Raw genomic sequence first — 26176 nt, 5'->3', positions numbered from 1 at the left:
CTTGTACACGCACTCACTCGCACACCCCACGTTATCACACGCTCGCTCGTTGGCTCGCTCACTGGCTCGCTTAGTGGCTCACTCGCTCACTCGCTCACTCGCTCACTCGCTCACTCACACATCTCATGCGCACACACACTAACACACTCACTACACGCACAAATCATTGATTATGAGGTTCAACGCGCCGCCACTACACAGGCAATGAAGTGCGCGGTAGTGGAGGGCTCGGAATTAATTTTGACCTGGGAATCTTTAACGTGCGCCGAAATCTCGAACACAGGTGTTTTGGCTTTTCACCCCCACCAGAAAAGCGGCCGCACGCAAATGAATTTGCGCGCGTACGCCAACACACGCGTCCATACACACAATGCCTATTAACATCCTCACACGCACTTACACACCTGATAGCAAAATTCTTTCCCGCAATAAAAAGTTACTCCAGGCATTCAAAATCAAGAAATTCTTGTGGCTACGCAAGTTGGAAAATTTGCACAATGCTCGCTGTGTGTCTGTGCCAAAACCTGCCTTACCTGTTGATACATGTACATTAAAAAGTGCAGAGCAAAGCTGATATGCCCTCGAAAATCTGTGAGAATGAGTGCCCACTTCAGTGTCGGAGAGCTTCATCGAATCCAAGAAAAAATTGATGGACCCAGAGATTTGAACATCCGGTAGAGCATTTCTATCATTGCGAAAGGCCACACCAAGGTTGTGTTGTATGAAACGATGACTTGTACAAGTAGTACATACAAACTTCTAAAAAGTAATTTCAGTTCTGCCTAACTTGCTGTGGCGAAAAAAAGGATTTGGCGTAAATTTCGCCTCTTTGCGGATTCGTTAATTTGTTCTGCCTTTTGATACATCCAATCTATTTTCGCCTAAATATTTCTTCACAACTGCACAGACGTGGCCCTGACGAACCTCTAAAATGGCTAGCGGGACATTTGTCAACCGAATTCCCAACGGGTGAAAAGGCGTATCGAGTTCCAGCTCATGCTGCAATAGGTTACTTACCGATGTCCACAAAGTAGTTTCGGAGTATGCACCAAACACCTCGTATTGTAAATCTCACTTTAAGGCTATATTTTGTTTTTACGTATTCCTCAGTATCGGTTGATAATTCTGGACAGTATTAAACTTTAATAATCTTCCTGTTTAATACGCAGCATTCTTGGCGAGTATTTGTTCAGCCAGGACCATGTAACACCCTGCATTTGAGCAAAAATGCATAATGCGGGGAAACAACACAGTTTTACGTTACAATACCGTAATCGGTGATAATTTGTCGGACAGAATTTTTAAAAGGGTCAAAATACAAGACATAAAAAATAAAAATTTTACATAAATTATACGAAATCAAATTGGAATCTTACAGATACCCTCCCCACCAAAAAATAAATAAAAAATAAAAACTAAACAAAGTGGCGCTCACCGCGGTAAGCCCCGCAAATGGCGCGAGTAGGGCGAGTGCACTCGCGAGTTGTCAGTGGGTCTTACGGTGAGTGGCACTCGCAGTCGCGAGGGGTCAGCGGGGCTCCCCCGGCCTCCCCGCAATTGGCTTTCTCAATGGCGTGTCGTGAGTGGCGCTCGTCGCGAGTGGGGATCGCACTCACCCACACTCACACTCGCCAATCCAAAAGGATGACGAGGTTCACTCAATCATCGCTCATGAGTGGTGAAGGGGGGGAGGGGGTGAGTGCACTCGGGAGGGAGCCTGGCGACCTAGGGATCCCATAGGAAGATCTCGTCCCAACAATCTATGAACACGTGTTCGATGGTCTCTGGCTTTTTGGATGGGATGCGATCAGGGCCCCAAGGCACGAATAAACATTTGTCAATCATCCATTTTTACGGGTAGTACACCCATATCCAATTTAAAGAAAAAAGCGCGTCATCCCAATTTCATATTTGCCGCGCTTTCGAGGCACTTTTTCAAATAAAGTGCTACGAGTTGTGCCGCGCCTCCGCCACATGGCGCCACGGGTCCCACGATCGAGAAAAGACGCAGTGAAACATCCCCCTCGCGAGGGGCACGATCAAATGCAGAGCATTTCCGGGGGCGCAAGACGTTAAGTAGTTTGCGTTACGTTAATGTTGTTGCACTTGTGGCAACTGCTGACGAGAGAGCGCTCGTCAGTAGTAAAATTGGCAGCCTCGGCGCACGTTGAGTCTGAGAGAGGGGAGAGAGTGTCCTTGAAACGTGCCTGGGCGCGCTATCGAATGTTGATCGCGCCGATAGCGAAACATCTGAGCCGGGCATGTCGAGGCGAGCGATGCGGACAACTACGGACGCCAAGAGTGGGTGACATCGTGAGGTGAAGAAATGCTCTGCATTTAAAAGTGCGAAATGCAAAATATTGCATTTCAAACACCGACGCGCGCGACGAAAACGGGTCGCGACATTGGCGTTTCCGGAACGTAAACTGAATAAAAAAGGCGGCCATTAACGGCGGCCGGACGTGACGGAAGCGGGCGTGCCAGAACTGGCGGCCGCTCAGAGCCGCCTTCAAATGCGCTTGGTAGCGTCGCGTTTCGCAGTGTTATTTCCACAGAAGAACTTCGTCGTCGTCTTCCTGATGTATGACTGTCGGGTTGGAATCATGTTGTCCGCAGGCTTTAATATTTCACCTAACGTCGTCCACTTTGTGGGGAGTCAGCCACGCTGGTCACTCTATGCGGGCCCGTCTTCAAGATCCTGTTCCATCCATTGTTAATAAAGAGCAGCGTGAGGGAGCACCATAGGCATCTCGTCCAGACACATCTTTTCACTCGCGCTGGCAACGTTTCTGCCGGCCCCAAATCTGCGGCAACACCGTTCCCATAAACACCCTTAAAGCTCAATAAAGTTATGTCTCTCCCGAAGTGGAACGTAGAACCGGCGGCAACCGGCTTCGTGAACTGGGCGTCTCTAGCGCGAGCTGTCTTGTGCTCCTCCCTTATGGTGCCGACGCACGTAAACTGTTTTCTTAGCATTTTCAGCGGCGAGCCCCTTAGAAACTCAGTCTCTCGGTGTCTCGTGTTGTCGTCGTCATTTCATGTAGTCACGCTACTAAAACACCGGAACACGGGTTTTCCAACGCCTGGCGCTATAGAACGTAACGCGTACTAAAAGAACACACCGGAACACTGGTTTTACAACGCCTCGTGCTGGAACGCATCGCACTTTATATACACGACTTTTATAGCAAAGCTGTATAGCTCTGTCCTCCCACAGTTTCATCTCCGCGGGCAGAAACGCCAAGGTACCAAAAAGTACATGCTTAGCGCCTCCCCAGGTTTTTGCGGGCGCCACAAGCAATCCTAGAGGACACCGGGCGCTCCTCGTAAGGCGCGTGCGCACGAGCGCGGTGAGCGGCGGTTGTAACTTACCCTCGGGGCCTTCTGATGACGCTCCACTGCTAAAAAATCTCGGAAGTGGAGAAGTCGGGCCGTCTGGTCCGCGGCTCGGTTCATTGGGATTATGAAACTGTCACTTTTGCGGTTGCTTTGTATTTTAGTCCAAGATTCCGATCATCGGGACCTCTGGGATTGGTTTGCCGCTGATGTGGAGCTCGATGTTCGGTTTCCGAGGTGGTCTTTGAGCCAGCTACGCAAGTAAAAACTAATAAAAATTCCAGAAAATGGACCAACCCTGCACTATGCCTTGCATCTGGGGGAAAGGCACAATTCTTGAAGTGAAGGCACTTATTCAACATAACGGTGTGAAGGTACATCATTGGCATAATTAACAAAATAGAACTTAAAACAATAATAGTACTAATGAATTTGGCTACTTGAAGCCGTATTTGGCTACATATAGCCAAATATTCCTGTAATGAACTCGCAATGCTGACAAGCGGCGTGAGAATTCTTAGTAGACATTTTTCTGAATTTATGGAAATTTTTGTACTCGTTTAACACACGTGGACATAGCAAGGAACTAGTGACATGCAACAGATGTTACCGCCTAAACGGCCGATGCTCGTAGGGCATGTCCCAAATTTTCGCAATCGCGGTGGTTCGGCCTGGTTGCAGGATCTGGAACAGAATGGCCCGAGGCTGGGAATCGCCGCCCTGGGCGTAAAGGCTCCCTCTCTGGCCGATGCACTCATCTGCGTGGGCGAGGAACACGCGTACGGACAAGCGGCGGCGAAAACCCGGTCACTACAGCCCTCTGTACTCCACCTTCTCTCGGGCGGCGCCGAGGTCCAAGGTGAGTATGCTAGAGTTGGAGGGTAGGCCTCATCGCATATTCTAAGCCTAACTTTATCGTACGTGGCACGGAAGCAAGCAGGGACACAGGGATGGAGTGGTATAGTCTGTAACTGGAATCTCTATGTTGGCCATTGTTGGACGCAGTTTGCGGCATCGGTGAATACTATGATCTTAAATTTTGCGTATTAACGCTGAAGACTTGTTGCCCTAACTATTCTTAGTGCATGATGGTGCTGAGGTTGTATTTTCCTCGGCCGCAGGAAGTTGCGTACTGTACTACCACCTGGAGGGGCTGGGGGGCTTCTTTGGTTTCGGCGGCTATATTTCATAAAAACCAATACAGATCGACTGGTGCTCGGTATAGGCAGAGTTGGGGTTACTACACCGTAAGGTGGGGTTCGACGATTTCTCTGCTGTTACACATTTCCAGCATTACAAGACGTGTCGCATACGTGTTTGGTGAGAAGATCTTATGCGTTTTAAACAGAACGCCGCGCTTTTATTTTCCGGCTGGTTGAAGATCGCCCATGGGGTTACGGTGATGCAGTGAATTCTTGGACGAGCGTTATTTAATCCTGTTCTTTTAAGCTGTGTACTCTAGAGTGGAAACTCGGTTAATGATTATCGTTACCTGGGCAGTGGACGAATATAGTCTTAGAAGTAGGGGGTGTTTTTTCAGGTCTTCCTGTTAAGTCGTACCGAGGATTTTGCGTATTTGGTGGTTTGTAATGCCTTTACTCTTATCGGCGTTCCTGCGCAGTTCCCGTTGTTCGAACCATGGTGAGTGCGACCGTGAGGGAGCCCAGCTGCCTCTCACGTCTCTGGGCACTCGTTGTGAAGCGTGCTACTTACGTCTGGCGCCACAAGAGGCAGCCACTGTTCAGCTGGCTGCTGCCGCCGGTCATGCTGTGCCTACTATTCTCCTTTGAGAAGCTGGCGGAGAGCAGCAAACGAGCTGGAGTGTCGGAGATGCACCACGGCAGCCACCTGGAATACGCCTTCGACGATGTGTTTCAGTACACCAGGGTAAGTGCCCCATTTCTGCGGTACGAGCAGCACGTGAAGACACCGCATTGCTATCCTGACAGATCAACTAGGTCGTTAGGCAGTGTCCTAGCGAGTTTGCTGCTGAAGGATATTTAGGATTTACCTTATTTAGATTGAAGAGAGATTGGAAGGCGCCAAGTGTGATTTCTTGGTCAGGGACTTTTTACAGAGAATCTGACACTACCCTGTTTAGCCGAATGTTTCGTGACCACGGCGTTGTAGTCTGTCGGCCAAGCAACCTGCTCGTAAACTGGCAAACAAGTCGTCTGCCATAAGACGTCGAAAAAGTTAATCGTTCCCCAAAAGCCCACCAATGTCTATTCCGTCACTTCTGTCAATGCCTTACTTGCCGTGAGGTTTAAGTATACCGGTATGTCCGGCCTCCCCATTTACGCGCACCTTTTGGCAAGACCGACCAAGGGGAGTGGACTGAAAAAGTGTGTTGGTGCGGGTTTGTTGATACATAACTGAATATGAAAAAACAGCGCTAAAACAGGACAAAAGAACGTGACAAGACTGGGCGCTGACTAACAACGAGTTTTATTTCGCCGTGGCGGAATATATACCCTGTTTTTCCATATTCAAGGGGAGTGGAAGCTGCCACCAAGATTTTTAAGTATGGGCTAAAGGCTTGAGGCTTTCTTAATGGTCAATTAGTTCTGCCCTCACAATTCTTATGGACTACTGAGAACACTCCAGATATTCATTTAGGGCAATTCGACCCGAATTGTCCAAAGTCGAAGATAACGGATCCCTTCATCGGATAATGGTTTCAAAAATACCAACCATAAGGGCAGTGGCGATTCACCTATCCTAACATGACACTCCGCCAAAAAGAATCGGGTAAATCTCACACCCGTACAAATCTTTCACGGGTAAGTTTACATGTACCCCACTAACGGTGATTATTCTTGCTACCAAAATGCCAAGCCAAAGCTTTTGAAAGGTCTGCACCGGATCTGGACAAGCACATCGCCCTCTTCATTAGAGTGATGATGTGAACGAGCGCCACAATGGTAGATTTGTAAGAACGTTTGGACCGTAAGGAATGAGTGGTTCTGAAGCCGTGCCCTTAAGCCTGAGACAATGTCCGTCTGAGCGATCGGCTGTCCGACACGGCGCGGTAAAATAACTAGCAGGTTTGATGCGGGCGGGAGCGGCCGGCGCGGCGAGTCAACAACTGGCAGCCAAACCGGTTCTCGGGGCGAGACGCGTGCGGGGACGCGCGCTTTTCCGGTCATGTGTTCGACACTCCGTAGGCGACTAAGACCACCGGTCTGAAGCTGTCACCAGGCGGTGGATCAACGCTTATTCAGGGTTGGATGGGAGACGGAAACATACGCGACGTGGACAATAATGTTGGACGAGGCCTGAAGAGAAAACATCGTGGGTCATTATGTAGAGGGGAGTGTAGCCGTGGCTATAGACGCCCTTCTGGAACACCAGCTGGCGCGGCTACATATACATGTGATTTACTAGCTTGTACAGATGTTCTTGTGTCCACACGGATGCTTGTGTAGCGATCACAAGGACGGGTCTGCATCTAACCAACAATGGGAGACAGACGTTGATGCTCAGCTGGACCATGAGCTGATCGGTGATCGATTTGAATCATTTTTCTTGAACCAAGCACACAAAAGGTGCTAACAAAGCCGTCTTGCCACCCTACGCGAACTATCGTTTAGAAAACATGTCGTACACGTTCTTTAGACGAGCATCTTTTGTTCGAAAGTTCCTGCTGTGGCAACATTAAGCATGGCCTGCACTATCTCTAACGCACCGAAATCGTCGATGATTTAGTCCTTAAGTGCCTCCAGTTGCAATCCTATATTTTTCGTGCGTGCTTGCCTGCGTGCGTCGTTAGTCTTATAAATAGCAGGTATCTGCAGTTCCCCTGTTATTAATATTGGGAGCAGAACCCAGGCCATAACGTGTGTCCCAAGACTTCGGCAACCATTCCTTTGTGCTTTTTGTGTACAATTGATGGGTTTTACGCATGAGCCCGAGACAAGAGATGTTAATCAATCCTTTTTGGCATAAACCACAAGGTGAAAAATAAACGCCTTTGCAATATCTGTTATAATCAGCGTCGTATTAACTAGCGGAGCTATCGGTACGGTTTAGATTGTTCGTGAATACCCGCTAAATAACACGAAGTTTCTTTTCCAATGGACGGTGGCGGAACCTGGTTTTGGCACTGCTGTCATGCGGTTTTTGGTTCTACCATTTGCGATGGCGGCTTCCGATGCGGCGTGGTCGACGCGTGTGGAAGTGACAAGGGGGGGCTCCAGAGAAGCGCGCCTTGGCGTTTGGAGGCGCTGTGGTCGATTGAGGGCTTCAGGGCTATTGAGGGCCATAGAGGTGAGGAATAGGCGACTGGAAGGATGGTCGAAGAAAAGAAGGGAAGATATGGGTACACAGGGGGACTGATGAAACAGATGAGAATTTAGAACGGCGTGGGGAAAAATGGGAGGAAGCGATGAGAGTTTGGACAAGGGGGAGCTGGAGGGAGTCGGATCTATTATATGTTAGCAAAGAGTAGGGCAAGTAAGTAGACCAAAACAAAAAAAAAAAGTCGGTTGCTGACAACCGACGTCCAGGTACGAAGAGGGCCACAAAGCTAGGCTGCCTCGAAGTGTGCCTCTCGAGAGCCGCCTCGCTTCCTCCGCTCTGTTCAAGTTCGAGTTTAATTTCAGGTTCAAGTTTATTTTCAAACATTACAGTGCTGGGGGTCCACCAGGCGAAAAAGAGATCAGCGACCACTTGGAGGGTGCCTAGCAGCCTGTAAATACAGCAGCTGTTTGGCAACGGCAAAAAGCATACAGACGCGAGTATATACGTGAAATTAACAGGTATGTATACACATGTCAAAACACACCTATATACGAAAAACAATGTACAACTGTACACACTCATGTATGATCCTAGAAAATAATAATCATAGCATACATTAAGTAACAATAGAAAAAATGCACAGACACAATAAACATAATTCTGAAATATCACAAAACAAGCTATACCTTATTCAAGGCATGTGACACTTCACTGTATGAGACAAAAAGAAAGCAAAACAATCAATACAAGCCAACACAAATGCACAGAGGTGAGGCTTCTTTCGTTACTGCTACATCATGACTTCATGCAAGAAAAAAAGCCTAGTTTTCACAGTTTATAGAGCTACAAAAATAAATTAGTTCACTCATACAGACATCCCCATGCCTTAAATCACTACGCTTGTTTATGTATGAATGACATCATAAGTTTTGTATGCACGAGAAATGAATGAAAGACGCAGACGCCGCTGACAAATAGCTATCTGGCCACAAAATATTTACGCAGATTCGTCTTCGCGTATTTGCTGTAGTCGATACCACCTTTCTGAAATTTAAGGACGGAGGGAAATGACTGTTGCAAAGACTGCAGAAGATACCCGGTTCGCCGAAGGGGAACGAGCCACCTGTCACCGTAGCGTGTGCGAGGTGTCGCTTGTTTGAAGAGTAATACTTGAAGTTGTTGTAATGAAGTTTCTGAACGTTTCATTAGAAAAAAAGATTTGAATTAGGTACACGGAAATGATAGAAATTCTTCGCGCTAACTATTTCATGGCGGGTCACAGCGCAAACTGGACGAACACACGAAAAGGGAGAGACGCAAACAAGCGCTGACTTAAAAGTGATTTTATTCGAAAAAAAACCCCCACAATTATATACATACGTCACATACTCATGGAGCATGCGCGAAAAAAATAGGGAAAAAGACACATCCTAACTGCTTACACCGGCGGTACCGAATATAAAAGAGTGAAAAACGCCCTGCTTCTTTCCTGCTTTTGTTCGGCGGTAGCTAAGTCGTGTTCTCATTTGATGGAAGAGAGCTTGACCGGTCAGGCGCAGAAACTAAAAGACGCTGACTTTCCGCTAGGCATGCTCTCTTCGGCTTGCCAAAAGCTGGTTCAGAACATTAAGGAAGGTGGTAGAACCGAGCTCGCATCCGCTGAAAAAGAAAAAGAAGGCAAGAAAATTGCCGTATTGCCCTACATACAAGGCTTCACTCATGGCCTAAAAAAGGTTGCATCACCCACCGCGGTGGCTCAGTGGCTAAGGCGTTGTGCTGCTGAGCGCGAGGTCGCGGGTTCGATTCCCGGCCGCGGCGGCCGCTTTTCTGGTGGAAGCGAAAAGCAAAAACGCCCGTGTGTACGAGATTTCGGCGCACGTTAAAGATCCCCAGGTGATCAAAATTAATCCGGAGCCCTCCACTACGGCGAGCCTCATCGCGTGCGTTGCGTCGGCGCGGTAAACCCTGCAGTCAATCAATCAATCAAGAAGGTTGCATCTCGCTATGGTGTACAGGTGTTAACTTCTGTGCGCAACAAGTTGGGCCGATAGTCGCCCGAAAGTCGATCGCCGCATACACACACACACACACACACAAAAAAAAACAGGCTGTTGCCACGCCTGGCTGCACAGTGAAGCATATACCTTGTCGCACTTCCGTCGTTTATTCCGTTCCTCTGCCTTGCACGCGCGCCTACGTAGGGCAGACGGGGCGCTGCCTTAACGTGCGATTAAGAGAACATTACAATTCAATCGGAGGGGCCACAAGTTCCCACTTATCGGCACATTTCAAGCAGTACGGTTGCACACCCCGTTTTGCGGTCACTTCGATTTTGTTCCCCCATAGGAACCAGACGGCCAGGGAGCTGGTCGAGGCTCCGCACATTATTAATCGGTCGACGGATTGTCAGCCAGCCTTCCGCGCTTTTACATGAAAAAGAGATTTATTATCTGGTCATAGGGTGAAATGTAATTTCTATGCTCGGTACCGCCGGTATAAGCACTTAGGGTGTCTTTTTCCCTTTTTTCGCCCGTGAATATGCGACGTATGTATATAATTGTTTTTTTTTTGTCGAATAAAATCAGTTTGAAGTCAGCGCTTGTTTGTGTCTCTCCCTTTTTGTCTTTTCGCCCAGTTTGCGCTGTTACCGCCATGGAACAGTACCAACTAGCCCAGCTTACAACACTATCTATTTCATGTCGGGGAAACAGCGGTGCACTAGGGTATCTGAAAGGAACATTTGAAATAAATCGAAGTGTCTAGGTTACCCATCTAGGTTACCCATCGTAGTTGTTCCCCACACTAGGTGGCATTAGTTAATGTGGGTAGCAAATATAGGGCGTGGTAAATTTTTATCTTAATGTCTTCTGGGAGAAAATGGCGCCATCGCGATATCGCACCAGCGGTGGATGACAGGGATCTAGCAAGCATTTCAACGTGAGACGCCCATGTGAGGTCTGCAGAAAAGGTGATACCTAGTAGTTTGTTTGTCAACCATTTCAACAGGTGTGCCCCATAATGTTAATATACTTTCCACCTTGGTTGCTCTGTTCTTAGCTTTAAATAAGACTGCCTTACTTTTACCCGCGTTAATTTTATGTCCATTGATGTTGGACCATTCAAAAACTTCAGTAAGCGCTTTTGGAGCTTTTAAAATGATTTCTTCGATATTACTGCCCGAAACAAAAAGACTGGTGTCGTCTGCATACAACAGAAAGTTTGCATCACAATGAATGCCAACGATGTTATTGACATATGCATTGAAAAGTAAGGGCCCTAGAATACTTCTTTGGGATACCCCACAAGAGACTGTTTTGAAAAAATAAAAATCCCCCCACGCGTTACTGTCCATCACAAAGATAGGACGTATAAAGGGAACTTGACACACCACGTATTCCGTAGTCATACAACTTATTTAGTAATATTTCATGATTTAGATAGTTGAAGGCTTTGCTATAATCGATAAATATGCCTAACGTCATTTCGTTTTTTATGTTGGCGATTGTAAGTTACTTCTGGGTTAAGAGCGCCGTCTCTGTAGATTTGCCTTTTGTCTGCTAGTCGCTCCACACGTGGGCATGCGCCGCCTAGCCGGACCGTCCAGTGACGCTGTGTTGACGTCAAATAACTGTCCGCCTATGCGGGCCTCCGCGGAGCTCCTCGTCTGTCGTGTGAATCCCGCTACTCGTCCCGCTAAAGCGGTATAAACACGACAGGGAGGTGCCCCGCAGAGGCGGATATGTGACTTCAATACAGCGTCACCGGATGGCTCAGCTTGGCGACGCATCCATACGGGCTGAGCAACTAGCAGACAGGGCGCAGGAAGCGAGAGGTTATCAAGAGGAACACATCGAGGCGCCCTAGCTCTTGATCGCCCACAGGGCTCCCAAACGCCCAGATGCGCTTCTCCGGTGCCAGCACTTGTCACTTCCACACGTTTCGACCACGCCGCATCAAAAGCCGCCTTAGACCTGCTACAAGCTAAAACCGTCTGACCGCAGTGACAAAAACAGGTTCAATTAATTCACCGCAAAGGTCCGCCATCGTCGAGCGCAAACATGCGGGGGCATTTTCTTTCCTGGAACATCCACGGGGGTTCCCAGCCGAGGACCGCAGTCTGAAACTGCTCTCGTGAGCGGGCTCCACGAGCCAAAAAGACGGGATATCTTCATCGTGTTAATCCCGCCCGTTCTATACGGGACGAATTAATACGGGCCCATTCTATACGGGGCGAATACGGGGCCGCTCGCGACACAACACCATCTATTCTTTGTGTGGCAAATACACTCTTAAAAAAAAGGTCGGGGCATTCACTAATGGAATACTAACAAGTTTCTTGTCCCAGTATACACTAGGTACTTAGTAACTGGAGGTAGTAAATGTAGCACTTGTCAGAATTACTAACCGAAGCAGGCAGTAAGCACCACTACCCCCACTAGTAAAGTCCCAGCGATAGCACTCTTAGCTACACGCGTTTACTAACTGGCCATGCACAACCTAGTCATAAGCACGACCTTAATCTAGTGCTACTACTTCCTACACTCAGAACTTACTAACCATGCAGTTGTTAGTGGCAGAGCCTACGTACAAAACTGCAGGGTAGTAAGGTTCGTAAGGAGTTAGTAAATACGGCCGTTACAACCTTTTTACGACCTTTTTTTATTAAGAGTGTAGCTCCGCTTGGCAGTTGGCAGTTTGTCGCCGCAGTGAAAAAGGAAAACATATCGTTTTGCCGCATGAGTGGGGCCGCAGCTGCGAATTCGTTGACGAAAGTCGCACCGTGTAGAACGGGGTGTAAGCGGCGGGCTCGACAAGAAGACAGGGGCACAGAAACGGAGAACACGGCGAAGCAACGCGGCGCTCTGCCTGACCAGTAAATTAAACCAGCCCAATGGCGTACATGCTAAATTTCAGTTGGAATTTCTGAACAGACACTTCAGATTCCGGTGCGCGGTGGTCGACGGACTGTCGTTCTAGAACGATTTCATGGCGATTGGTGTAGTTCGTGTGGCGAGCCGCGATATTCCGTTCCAAGGTAGGTGCAAGCACTGCACTTGCAGCGCGGTGCAGAAGGGGAATTAAGCGTGTGCATATCCCTTTCGGTCCTGATTTTTCTTATTCCAAGCAACGCTGTTTTCTGAGTGTTTTCCTAAATTTTAGGTCCCATAAGTCCACAAACAAACAAAAAAAAAGAGCTGGAAGCGAATGTAATATTTAATAATGAGGCAATTCAGACATCTGGCAATTAAAACTTTTGTGCAGAGCAATGACATCACTTCTGCAAATTTTCCTAAATGTTATGACTACATGACCCTACAAACAAGAATTCAGCTTCGTAGTGCACGTATTTATAGATTTACAAGCTTGGGAATAAAACTGACACCACCATTTTTTTCAGCTTCAGTGTCGTAATTTCGTCTTCACCGGAGGTTCTTCTTTTTTGTTTCGACTAGCTACACTAACATGAGACGACAGCGATATCAATTGCAATAGGCATCATTGAAGAATTTTCCCCGAAAAACTAGCAGTTTTGGTTTCGTTCTCTATGCGCTAGACGAACTACAATGAGATGGCGTCAATTGACACCACCAGGGCCGAAAGGGATATGCTGTGTTCTGCTCCTAAATAGATGTAAAATATGCCAGAAAACAATCCGTATAATTGATCTGAGTGAACAGCCAAATTAAAGAATCTCTCTGGTTTCGAAAAAAGTGTTACTACTGCTGGGGCTGGAACCCAGGCGTCTCGCTCTAAAACCCGAGAGACTACCCTATACTACTAAGGCCGAGTAGTGGAGTTCCTTTACAATTCTTAAAAAAATAAATTATGTACATTTTTGTCTAAGGACGAGGACGAGGAGAAAGAAACTGTACCGAGCAAAAGTAAATTGTGGGGTAGCTTGCTATTCCGGAAGTCCATAAGCAATCCTGACGTTGTCCCCTCGGTCAACCAAGATAATGTGGCCGTCGAGGCTCAAGCTGGACAACATGCTCTCCCACTCACGACTGGTTGAACGCGAAGCTAGCTCGTGACGGATTCTTTGGTTGTCGTCCGAGTTTGGACTTAGTTTCAGCCATGTCAAAATGAGCAATCGGATTGACACCGGCTTCATAACGCGGGGGACGCAGGTTTGATTCGGCCCACGGGAAACTATTTCCCCTTCACCCAGGATAATCCATCATCATCGTCAGAGAAAGTCGGCTTTCCTGCAGGGCGTTTTCGCGTTACAGACGCCATCAGTGAGAACACGTAAGCTTCGCTTTATTAGAAGTGTTCGAAGCAAACCGTCAGGCGGTGGTCTGTGCCCACAGAAAAATAGAATGTCACTCCAAAGTCTGTTGACGTGTTGCCGCTCACGGTTAAAGCATGCCGTGCAACGTTCAAAGTGTACGGGACGTTCAAGAATCCCCTAATGCACGTTGCTGTGCGGCGTTTCTACACAGCAGAAGATGCGTGTACCCCCCCCCCCCCCCCATAGGCGGTACAGCTCCGATTTGTCCTCTGTTCGAAGACGTAATGTTTAAGTTTTCAAGCGCGGCTTTCATTTACTCATTCGGTGTAATGAAGAGGAAGGACGGATATATTACCTTGTTCTCAACCACCTCCCACTAAGGGCGCACAATCTCCCGCCCTCGGTGCATTTTTTGAGAGCTTGATTCTCTCAATGCCAAGTAGGGTTTTAACCAACTTCTGTTTTACAATGAACTTAATTTTGCAGGGATTTGTACAATATGGCGCCGAACACAAACGCTTCTACGAGAAGCACCTTGCACCCATTCTGCCCGGAGGTAGCGATGTGAGGACGCTGAGCACCGATGTCAGCATCAACAAGGACCTCCTCGACACAGCAAAGAGCAACCTGCGGACATACGTCTTCAACAACCACTTCGGCATTCAGATGACTGGTCAGAGAGGGTGAGTAACAATCTCCGCAAACTCCTGCAAACAATGTTGCTACGTCGGAACCCTGTCGACCCGTAGCACCGCGTTATAGCCTGAAACATATTCGGGCTCAACGTCGTCTTCGCCAAGTGCGTCTTTATGGGTGCAGGTGGATGGACAGCACTCGGTAACCACCGGCTGAAAACTATACGTAGATGAAATGCTAGAGGTGCGCTATTCTTCACTGTGGCGGAGCGTTTTATAGGACGCAGTAGGGCCCTGGTTTATTCCGCAGTTGCTTCTTAGTAGCAGTATCGTCGTGCCCAGCTCATAGGTGACGTGGTAGGGGCGTTTTTTTATTGTCTTTGAAACATTATTTCATGCGGATGCAAAGATTCGTTAGAAATTTCTATGGAAAAACCTTAGTTTACATTCTACACGCCACCTGCACCAGAGTGGCGGGAAAAATGAACGCACCTCTTAAATTCATGACTGAATGAAATACAAAGTTGAACTTCAAATCGCTGAAATTTGCTGCAATATTCTGATCATCATGTGTACACACCTCTTGCATGTAAACTGGAATATGGCTGCATTAGTTTTCTCTGGGATACCACGTTACAGTTGCAGTTGTTGGCGGAGATGGACAGTTGTTTCTGAGCGAGTCTGCTTTTCACTGCCAACAGACGGGACTCAGAACCGGAAAGAACACCGGCGCTAATTGTTATTTTTTATTTCGGAAGGATAACTTACACAAAATCGGCTGCGCCAATTTTTTTAGACCATTTTGCAAAGGATAAAAAATTGCGGGAAACCTTGAAGTTGAGTTTGTATTCTCGGGAATAAATAGAGATGCTTATCCCTAAAATTGACTGTAAGCTGTGTAGAAAATCTGTTTCACAAGAGAACAGTTGTAGCTCATAATATGAGACTCCGGTTGTGAACTGAAGAAGCAACGTGGTTTTCCTTTTTTTCGGTGATACGTACATTGGTAAGACGGGGCTGTGAGTCAGTGTGCGCTTGCGTGAACGTCACCGCACCCTTAACAGACCGGTTACGTCCCACTCATCGCTCAATTTTTTATTTGCTCATACTGTTCGCCGGTGAGGCCAATAAAGACGGGGGCAACAAAATTATATTTATACACAGGGTGATGAGAGTTAACAGGTTTTTTAAGAATTATGCGCTTATGTCTACGTGAAGACCACGGACCTGTACAGTGGGGTTACGCACCAAGGGGGACACACAGTGAGCGGGTAATTGTTGATGGCGGTGTCCAAATTATTTCAAATTTACTAATTAACTTTTTACTGGCTGCGGTAAGAAGGCATCCTTCTATTGAAAAGTTAGCCGGAATCATGTTTCTACACTGTTTCACTTGGCAGTATTGTTCTAGCGCATCCGTACTCGGACATATCGAACTGGAAAGTTTAATGGCCGTTCGCAAGATTATGCATAGAAGGCAGCGACAACCAGCCGAAAGCTCCTCCCTTTTGTGACGTGCCGGCTGTGTGCGATGTTTAGTTTGACAACGGGGTGGAGATATTGGAAAAAGTGATAACTTGCGTCCTTTCAGTGTTGGCTTGCGGAATCGCAAACTGCAGTGCTCGGAACCACTGTTCTTCCGTTATTTCGCCATCCTAGAGTGGTGCAGTTATCACCTTTGCTTATACATCCACCCGTTGTCAAACTAAACACGGCACGTCACAAAAGGGAGAAGTTCTCGTGGCCTTGCATGCGTAATCTTCGGAATGTCTTACGTCTTAGGACCGCTTACGTTGCACTTATTACCCAATTTTTTATTTCCTCGTACTGCTGGCCGGCGAGGCCGATAAAGACTGGGGTAACAAAATTCTTCTATTAATGTACATGTGTAAACTTAACAGCACTTGCATAATTGTGCAGGTATAATCGTGCCTCCTCGGCATTCTCTGCAGACGCACCTGCTTGTATTCACACTTTTCAGGGAGTCCACACAAACCGCACCGTTTTTTCGTCTGCCTCGAAGCGGAATGAGAAAGCGCACTCGCTGTAGTGTTCGCAGCAGCAATATTCTCATCCTTATTCTCGGGAGTAATTGCTTGAGGGCGTCGTTTTTATAAAAACGGCGCTTTCTATAAAATTTCTTTTACTTGGTCTTAACGAAATATGTTTTGCTGGTGCACCACCATACAATGGTGGCGAAAAAGTCGGAAGAAGCGCGCGAAACACGTCACCTACTCCTACACAAGTACACTTTGTTAAATCATGCCTGAAACTCACGTGTGTCGAACTGCATCATAAGCCTTTCGGTTGCCGGGCTGTTTTTTTTTTTTTTTTTAAACTGCCAAGCACTACGAAATTGCAAGTTCCGGATGGGAAAAAAACTGCGTGGGAAAAAAATGTGAACGATTGCCACCGTTGCGCGAGGTTTAAAAAAAAGAGCTTGACCGCTCGTAACTTCGTTTCGAAAACGTGGTACTTTCGCGTCAATTCGGGGAACTTCCTGCTATTAAAGAAAACCTGTGCATTTCAAAAAGGTTAAATACAGAAATCGATTTTTTGAATTTCTACTACCTTGTGTGCCCTAGAGCAGTTCACGGGCCGCAATTTCTAGGCCCGGCCCGACCCAGCTCGATCGAGACACGGCCCAGGCCCGGCCCCGGCCTGAGAAATTTATAAAAATCTTAGCCCGAGCCCCACCCGAGCCCTACAAACTTTTAAAATATGAGCCCGAGCCCGGCCCGAGCCCGCCAGAGTGTTGATAAATATCATCCCTAGCCCGACAGGATATTAGCATGAACTTGAAGAAGCTTGCTGTTAACCTAAAAAGCGTAAGCGCAAAGCGAATACGAGTACTTTAGATTTAAATTTCCTTTAAACTTGGGCCGAACTTTGTACAACTTATCCTCACTTAGACGCGCTATCTTCGGTAGTCGTGTAACTTCATTTGCCACTTGTTTGTCAGTCTTCGAAATCAAGGCACACCCGAGGGTACCTTAAGTGATTCCGAGTAAGTGGATTTTTTTATTATTGCAATTCTTCAACAGATATTGCACCTTTCGTTCTTCCATTCCTTGCCGAAATTTGATCAGTCTAGGCGTCCGGTTTCACCATTTGATTTTGCCTTTCCCTCTAGTTACGTTGGCAGCACGATTTTATCTTCTGTTCTTTCTTGCCTTTAGTCATGGCTCCAAAAGAATTCTTCCACGAAAAAAATATGGGCTCTGCTTAGAAAATTGGTTCTTCAAACTCTGCACGCACTGCGAAATCCAGGTCGTTTTTTTTTAGTTTGAAAAGGACAGAGAAAATAAAATCATGTTGTAGTCTGTGGCTGGAGTGCCCTCGTTTTCTGGCCCGCTCTCTCCACTAAGCTATTTGGACCCAGGCGTTTTTTTTTTTTTTATTGATGTGAAGGCTTTCTAAGTTCAATCGTCTTTTTATCATATCTTTTAACAGCGCGGTAGTGAATTAGCACTTCCTTTTTTGTTTTCACTTTACCTGAAATATCAACAAGAAAACTTTCTCTTGCCGACAGTTTAGAATTTGCGGCACAGGATAGCCGGGTCTCAGGAACTTCCGGGGCCGGATCGAACCGGCACGGCCCGACGAAGTTTTGGTTCAAGCTCGAGCCCAGCTCGGGCCCGAGAAATTGCATGCTATTCGGCCCGAGCCCAGCCCGCGGGCCGGGCCGGGCTCGGGCTTTCGGGCCGTCCCGGGCCAGTGCACTGCACTAGTGTGTCCTGGGGAGCGTGTGTGCCGCTGTACTGTCGATTCAGTGGGGTGTGTCACCCCGAAACAGTCAAGACCGGTGGCTACACGTAGCACCAGCGTGTACGGACTGATCAATTGTTCCTTCAAGCATTTGAATAAACACTTGATTTCCTTCTTTCTCGTGACTTTGCGTGCAGCGACGTCCTCTGGTACAACGGCCAGATACAGCACGTGGCGCCGCTCGTCCTGACGCTGTACAACAATGCTCGACTGAGGAATGTCACGGGCTCTGCAGACGCGTACTTCAGCTTTGACGTGACTGCACCCGTCGCCAGCTACTTCGAGCAGAAGACTGCTGTGGACGAGGGTCCCGAGGAGAAGAAAGATAGCATCGACATCGACAGCACCCGGGACATGTTGCCGAAGGTGCTTCGGTCCATTTTCTTCCCCCTCTCCTCAAGTCTGATGTGCAGCAACTTTATTATGCTGCCCATCGGGGAGAGGGCGCTCAAGGTGAGCACTGTACGAATCTGAGGCGAGAAACCTGACGCCAAGGGTTCATAGCTAGCAAAGCACATGTGCGAACCTGTGGTGGCTGTGGCATTGCCTGAAATTTTGAGTACGACTCCGACTCGGCGTTTACAACCCGCCTTTTTCGCACTGAAGTTATCGAGGCTCCTGTATTGCCAGGTGCTTGCAGGCCTCTCTTTTATTACCCAGGCGCATCTTGCTCGGGAGAAATAGAGGCCGGACATACTTCGGTAGATGTAATGTAGCAAGAAACTGATTATCAGAACAAAAGGCCAATAATGACTTTGCGTGTAAAGGCTTGGCTTGGACGTCGCTACGCGTGTGTTTAATATGGATCGTGTGCCTAGCAAACTTGCTTGGTTGAAGTTCTCTTGTCGCTGTGCGTGGCCCCAGGTGAAGCAGCTGGACATGCTGACCGGAGTGAGTCCACTGCTGTACTGGACCGCCAGCTACCTGTGGGACTTTTTCTTCTACATGGGCACGGCGCTGCTGGTCCTTCCTCCTATTGTCCTCTTCCACTACGGCGAGGCGGCCACCAGCATACGTACGTACGACGGGGTCACCCTAAAAACCCAGACGTCCATTAACGCGGTCACTTTCTCAAATACGGACATTGTTCTAAAGGCGCTGTTTTGGTTAAACGAGCGCATAGCATCGCTACAACGGCCATACTCCTATTATCCTGATTGAACTAGCATTAAGTGAGAAAACACGTCTTGTGAAAAAATGCAGCACAAGTCTGCACATCGAACGTCCATAGTTAACGTTCGGTGATCATTTCCGCCTTTGTTTTGTGCAGGTTCTAGCTCAGATATTACAACAATCGCACTAAACCTTAATGCGTAGCTGAAATGAGAAGTCAACCAAAACTCACTGCAATTCGCGTCTATGTCCTGTGCTTGGTTGGTATATACCACTTGCTTGTAGACGCCAATTCGATGCAGCATTTATTCCTGTCGAGTACATATACATGTATATGTATTCTATATTGCCTGCATATACTGCAGGCAATGTTTGCTGCGTATACACATACATATATATGCAGGCAGCGAGGGGAGGTATGCCCAGGTCCTGGGTGAAACTTCCTAATTTTCAAAGTAAAGCTCGCAGTTGTTAAGGACAAGTAAAGAGTGTCAGCAAGCACGTTGGATACGGGGTTCCCTCTTGTGCTACGACACACGCGTCATCAATCTCAGCAGAGGAGAGTAATTGTTTAGCAGAAACATGGTTCACTCAGTGCCGAATTCTTATTCTTTTGCAGATGCCAATTTGGTGTTGAATGTCCTGCACGGATATGCCGCTCTTCCATTCAACTACCTCGCGTCTTTCCTGTTTGTTGATCCCGGACTCGGATTCAGCACCCTTGCTGTCTGCACATTCATCGCCTGTGAGTCCTTGACAATGCACTTTGGCGGCTCTCTAGCGCGGCTGTCTTCTTCGTTTGAGATGTTTCCTAAAACGCTGTTCCCAGCACATCACGCGCACGGTGATGATGAAACCTTCCTGAAACTTTGTAGTACAGTAATTCATCTCCTGTAACGCGAGGTTGGTCCGTATTATAGGCGAAGCGTTGCTCACCGTATTTTTCCAGGTTTTTGCCCGTCACTTTTTTCGCATAGTCCAAGCACAGTCAGGCGCAGTAGTTCAGTCGGCCAATCTGTGGATTCAAGATGCACAAAATGTTTCCCGGCGGATGCGCACATAATTCCGACCTGAAATTATCTCTAACTTCGTTAAAGCAACGTGATTATTCTAAATACTCACGAGGAAGCTTCTTTTACACAAAAATTCTGCAGAAATTCAGAGAATGATCTACTAATGCGTAGCATTTTATGCCGCTTGTCTTGAATGCGAGTTTTTTTAATCCAATTTTTTTTTATTTTTCTAAATCCTTTCCGACCAATTATCGCCGTTTACGTTATTATAACGATTAGATGTGGAACTTTCGCGAAATCTTCATTATGCGTTATTGTGTAAGTGCAGGGCTTTGCGTGGTTCACTATTTTCTGTAACTTTTTATATATATATTTGTAGTGTTTCAACATTTTCTTCTATCAATCAACTCGTTTAGGCTAGTATGCAAAATATGCATAATTGTGAAAATGCTATGCGTTATAAATTTTGCCTATTTGCGTATTGTTTGTTATTTTTTAGTTTTCAAAATTCCGTCCGCGAATTACATCCATTTACGTTATTATAAGGATTGCATTTCGAACTTGCGAAAAATCTGCATATATTTTGGAAATGCAGGGAATTACACGGTTCGCTGTGTTTCATTATTATTTTATGTTTTATATATTTTTGTTGTTTCTCACGATTTTCCTCGATTAATTATCTCCATTTACGCTGTAATAACGATTACGGGTGTAACAGTTGAGAAATCTGCGTTATTGTGGAAATTCCAGGCCGTTTACGTTTTACCTATTCCCGTAATTTTTTACTACATTTCTCATTTTGTAGTTTTTCAAAATGTCGTCTGACCAAGTACATCCATTTTCGTCAGTATAGGTATTACATTTAAAATTTTATCGAAATCTGCATTATTGTGGAAATTCAGGGCGTTACATGGTTCTCTTTTTCGTAATTATTTAAAATATTTGATTTCTGTGGATTTTCAAACTTTCGTTCTGCCAATTATCTCCATTTACGCTATTATAACGATTACAGGTGGAACATTCGCGATATCTGCATTATGGTGGAAATGCAGGGCGTTACACGGTCCTGGCTGTGGGTGTACTCGGCAAAGAATGCTACGCATTAAAACAAATGAAACTGAAGCGGCTTCCGTTGGGATGTAGGCAACTCATCCTGAATGTACAAGCGTAGAATGTGAAGAAGGCGCTCCTACGGTGTACATTTACAGATATCGGAAGTCGTCTCAGAATACCATAGAACTTGTTCTATGCACATCTGTTTTGGATTTACAGGATTACTAAAAAACCCATTCTCCAGCGTGAGCTGTAGTATCGGCAATGCTACCTTAATGCCTTATTGCGGTTCGCAGAACCTTACGATGGCACGATTTTATTAATTTGCCAGTGCTGGATAAACCAGCTGACCAACTAAACAAGAAGCGGAATCACTGAATCAGTACTTCACCGGCTGACTGACTGAATATTCTTAATCAGTTGCTTCCCTTCGATGAAAGAATTATATCAATAGGTATTTTAGCTGACCGGAAATTCATGGCAGGTAGCTGCCGCTATTTAATAGTGTCACGAAGCCAAAGATGACGCAGTTGGCTTGAAAGAAAAGCAAGTTTATTGGAGCGAACTTGTTTTCCTCTAAAAACTCGAAGAATACACCGGCGGCGATGCAGCAGTCGACAAAGTGACGTGCGCAGGCGAGTGTCGGCGAATGGAATACCGCGGCGTCTGCTGTGCGGACATTTATCTCAGGGCGCGCGTGTTTCTAGAGCCGTCGAATCACATGCAGAACACTGTAGGACAAAGATTATTCTAGGCTGTTGACGTTAGTTCGAAACGCTCTCCCTATCATGATATGAAACGTGTGCAGAAAACTAAAGAATAGAATACGCGCTTCACTTGGCACGCAGATAACACAGACTGGCGCAGCCGGGCAGTAAAAAAAAAACTTAAACAAACCCAATGCATGGTTCACGGCAGTACGATTGCCTTTCGTGGACAACCACATGCGAAAATGTCGGTCTGTCTGTCATCTGATTCAACCGCCCGACCAAGAATCGCTGGAAAATTCGTTGAACGTTAATTTTATTTATTTATTAGAGGGTTCAACGCGCCGACGCTTCACAGGCTATGAGGCGCACCGTAGTGGAGGGCTCTGGATTAATTTTGACATTAAGGTGTGCCGAAATCCTTGAACAGAAAGGAAGATTGTTACAAGCTGCTAAAACGCTAAAACTTCGGCCATGACTCTACATGTACAACCTCTGGCATGACTGGGGCAATATATAGGTGTACATTCAGAATACGCCGTCGTTTTATTGAAATATACACGTTGCGTTAGTGCTTACCAAATAAATGAAAAAAATAGTAATGCCTTAAAATAGGGTACAAGAGACCAGAGAAAAAAGCCAGCACTGAAACAAGTGTTTGTGATCGAGCTGCACCTTGCCAGAAAACAAGGTTACAGCAGAAAGCAGCCGGCAGTGCGAAACAGGGAATACTGAATTTGAGCAAATCACCATGGCATTGATCATGGGAAGAGCGAACGGAGAGGGGAAAGACGTAATAGCTTGGACAAGAAGAAAGAGGGAGTTGCACGGCAGGGATGCAAGAGGACCTTACCCATTAAAGGAAGTTACGCAGCGGAATTTATGTATAAGCAGATACACAGTCGATGTGTTAAGCATTGCATGCCGGTAATGCTCATAAACAGAATGAAGGGACGTCTTACGTCTGCGTAATTCTTACCCCATGAATGTGTATTGTTCCCCTAACCGCGCGAGCAGCTTCCCTGGGATGCTTCTTGGCCGTGGTTCGGGAGCACTACTACGACCGGCTGAAGGACTCCGTGCTGGGGGTGCTGCTCCAGGTGGTGCTGGGGCTCTTCCGGCTGCTGCCGAACTTCTCGTACTCGCGCGGAATGACGAAGCTTCTGCAGCTGGACAAGGACAACTCCGCCTGTCTGGCGGGCGGCGAGGCGCTCGACGACCTATGCTCGTCCGCGGTCGTCCAGTTCCGGCAGTCGCTGCAGAAGTGCTGCAAGAGTGAGGATCCCGCTTCTTTCACACTCCCCCTCCTTCTTTTTGTGGCTTTGAACATCGGTTAAGCTAGCGGGCCTCACTAGAATTTGGGAGTACACCTTGAGGGGGGCAAAGCCACTGCTCTCGCGTCCATTTTCTGATGTTAACCACCCGGAAGGAAGAAAAAATGTCACATTTGCTTTGGGAAGAAAGTGACAGCCTGCGCTCTGCTCCGGCGTCTATTTCCTCGTGTAAACCACCTGCAGGGGAAAAATGTCCCGTTTGCTTTGAACGAGAGAGCCTGCTGTGAATGGGACATGAAGTGGAAGAGACAAGCGCTTGTGCTCACTAGCAAGCACTAGTACTAGTACTTGCTAGTAAGCGCAACTGCTTTTCTGCATATTGAATCCAAGTTACATACCAACTAGGATAAGTTTCAACCATTCTAAGTTCGCGTTTTCCTCAGAGTTCGCACTCTAGGTTACTTCTTTTTGAAATCCCCACCGTTTCAGGTCTTCTTTATTTTCCTGCTGGCAAAGTTCGCGAAAAGTAGGCTCCAGTGGGGCTTCGAAGCAATGGCATATTGTAGAAAGGCTGCGGCGTTCCAAGGGCCACTTAAATTTCTCCAGGAACTTCATCTGGGGCCACAAGAAGTTAAACTGGAGTGCTCGTCTGTTACCGTGGCTAAGGATGCTGTGTGTCCTATAACCATAAGCAGTTGTTTAATGTGCACAGTTTCGCATGAATAGAAGAAAATCCAAAGTAGATGAACAATATCGCTAAATGAATCAAATTAGTAAATAAATTTTCACAAATATTTTTATCCTTAAGCTGAAACTCAATGACTCACGGCGAAATACCATACAAATTTTGCACCATTGACGTTGTGTATTCCCATCCCGACTCACGATGCGTACAGACAGGGCCGCAAAGGCATTACGTGCAGCAGAGTGAAGCTGGTCACCATCTTGCATTAGTTCTGAGGCTCCTTCCTTGTTTTAGGCCGCAGCGGCGTTGGCAGCTCGGGGACCGAGATGATAGCCCCGTTCGACGTGGACGTGGACTCTGTGTTCTTCGAGATGCTTACCCTGGTGCTGGTGGGCCCCGTTCTGTTTGGCCTGCTCCTGCTGCTCGAGTCCAACTGGATGCGGAGAATGGAGGCCTGGTTCACGCATCCCGAGGACACCCGGCACGGCACGTCGCCCGTCCGCTCACCCAGACTCCCCGACAAGGGCAGGAAGGGTAGTGGCAAGGATCGCGCCTCGATGGGCAAGGCACGTGCTAGTTTGATGGATATCCTAAAGGTACCACCGTTCAGTGAAGGGATTACTCCGACTACGTAAAAAGTGTGGAAGATTTTATGTAAACTGTAGGAACCAGGTATCGGGGCGTCACTATTTAAAGAATTACAAGCAGTTCCAATCAACTTTAAAGCTGTGAAGGGCGGAGCAGGGATTCCACAGAGGGGCTGGGGCGCCCTCGCTTGACTAGTCAGCATCAGCATGGCGTCGACACCAAAAGTAGTCAAGCGAAGGCGCTCCAACCCCTCAAAACGCCAATAAGGAGCCACTGCCAAGATTGAGTTTTTATTAATTTAGGGTAATTGATCCGCAGAGACGGCACAACGCAAAGATCTCGCGCAACACTTTGCTTAAAAAATTTACACCATCTTCCCGCGAGGGGAACCTTGTGGTAGATGCAACGCATCGGGGGTTGCCGTTGCGTTTTTGTTATGCTAGCGATATCAGCGTGTGGATTGCTGTTGTTGTGTATCCTATTTACGCAGAATGTTCACCCCCGATGCGTCGCATCTACCCCATGGTTCCCCTCGCAGAAAGATGGTGTAAATTTTTAACCGAGCGCAAGCTGCGCGCTGACCGCGCTGACGCATCACCGCGCAGCTGCCGCGGTGAGGAGAATGAGGGAGGGATGCGGACTACGCCGCGACAACGACGCGGGACAAGGCAAGTAAAGAGATGCGTTGCATCTAAAAAAAACGTGTGCCTCTGTGGCAGAGTGGGATTGGCATCGGATTCATAACTCGAGAGAGCCAGGTTCCACCCCGACCAGTGGTGATCTTGATATTAGTTCGTGATCAGTGGCGCAAGGCTAAGGAAGCGGTGATGTGTTCGAAGCATATGTTAGCCGCGTATTCGCTTCATTCATTGCAAATACCGTCAAAAGATGGGTCACCTCCCACTTCTGGCCCGTAACGCGTTCTGCGTTCTTTGCTACCACGCTCGTCCAATTCCCCTTTGTCTTACTCCTATCCTCATGAATTGAATGGAGGTTTGTTCAATGAGATTCTATTTTTCCTCCATTAGAGTCTTGGCGCGTTTTTTCCTGAAACAGCTCACATCCTTATATTTTGTCTTGTTCTGCCTTGAACAGCAGCAGCGGAAGTTCTGTTCTTTTAGTGAGCAGCGCTTTGGTAACCGCTACTGTGGTTTGGCGGCGGCGACGGCGACCCCGTTACAGCCGAGCGAACGATGAGAAGACCGAAGTCTGTAAAACAGCAATGTAGGATAGTGTCGCGAAATTGTGAGGGGGGGGGGCGGTTTGCTCAGGACGCGCGAGACGCTCCTGCGGAAGTGTAAAGGGGAGGGCAGTTCCCATGCCCGCGCCGGACACGTGTGAGAACCGCCCTCGGCATGTGGCGGCGCCCGAGAAACGAAACGTACAAGCAGGCATCCATGAAAGCAAGAGTCTTTTTTTTTTCAAATCAGCAAAAAATACAGAAGCCCAGCACGCATACGAGCAGCAGGCTCATCGGTCCTTTGGGCCCTTCGTCGTAGTCCTCGTTGCGTGGCTCATCCGAACCGTGTG

The 26176-nt window shown here is 47.3% G+C and overlaps 1 protein-coding gene across 1 annotated transcript; it reads left to right on the top strand.

The window, feature by feature from the left end:
• Window positions 1-1671: 1671 nt before the first annotated feature.
• On the top strand, window positions 1672-26145 carry LOC144146353 (phospholipid-transporting ATPase ABCA3-like). Its single transcript, XM_077678309.1, has 10 exons — window positions 1672-1695; window positions 4018-4195; window positions 4958-5223; window positions 14297-14493; window positions 18351-18666; window positions 19078-19228; window positions 19946-20071; window positions 23117-23374; window positions 24353-24624; window positions 26077-26145. Exons 1-10 carry the CDS (start codon window positions 1672-1674, stop codon window positions 26143-26145), a joined length of 1857 nt encoding a protein of 618 aa, XP_077534435.1.
• The last annotated feature ends 31 nt before the right edge of the window (window positions 26146-26176 follow it).

The sequence above is a fragment of the Haemaphysalis longicornis genome, unplaced genomic scaffold, assembly GCF_048455015.1.
Source record: "Haemaphysalis longicornis isolate Haplotype H1 unplaced genomic scaffold, Haemaphysalis longicornis Haplotype H1 scaffold_7, whole genome shotgun sequence".
Classification (NCBI taxonomy): Eukaryota; Metazoa; Arthropoda; class Arachnida; order Ixodida; family Ixodidae; genus Haemaphysalis; species Haemaphysalis longicornis.
Note: the sequence above shows the minus strand (reverse complement) of the source record. Positions and strands in the feature narration are given on the sequence as shown.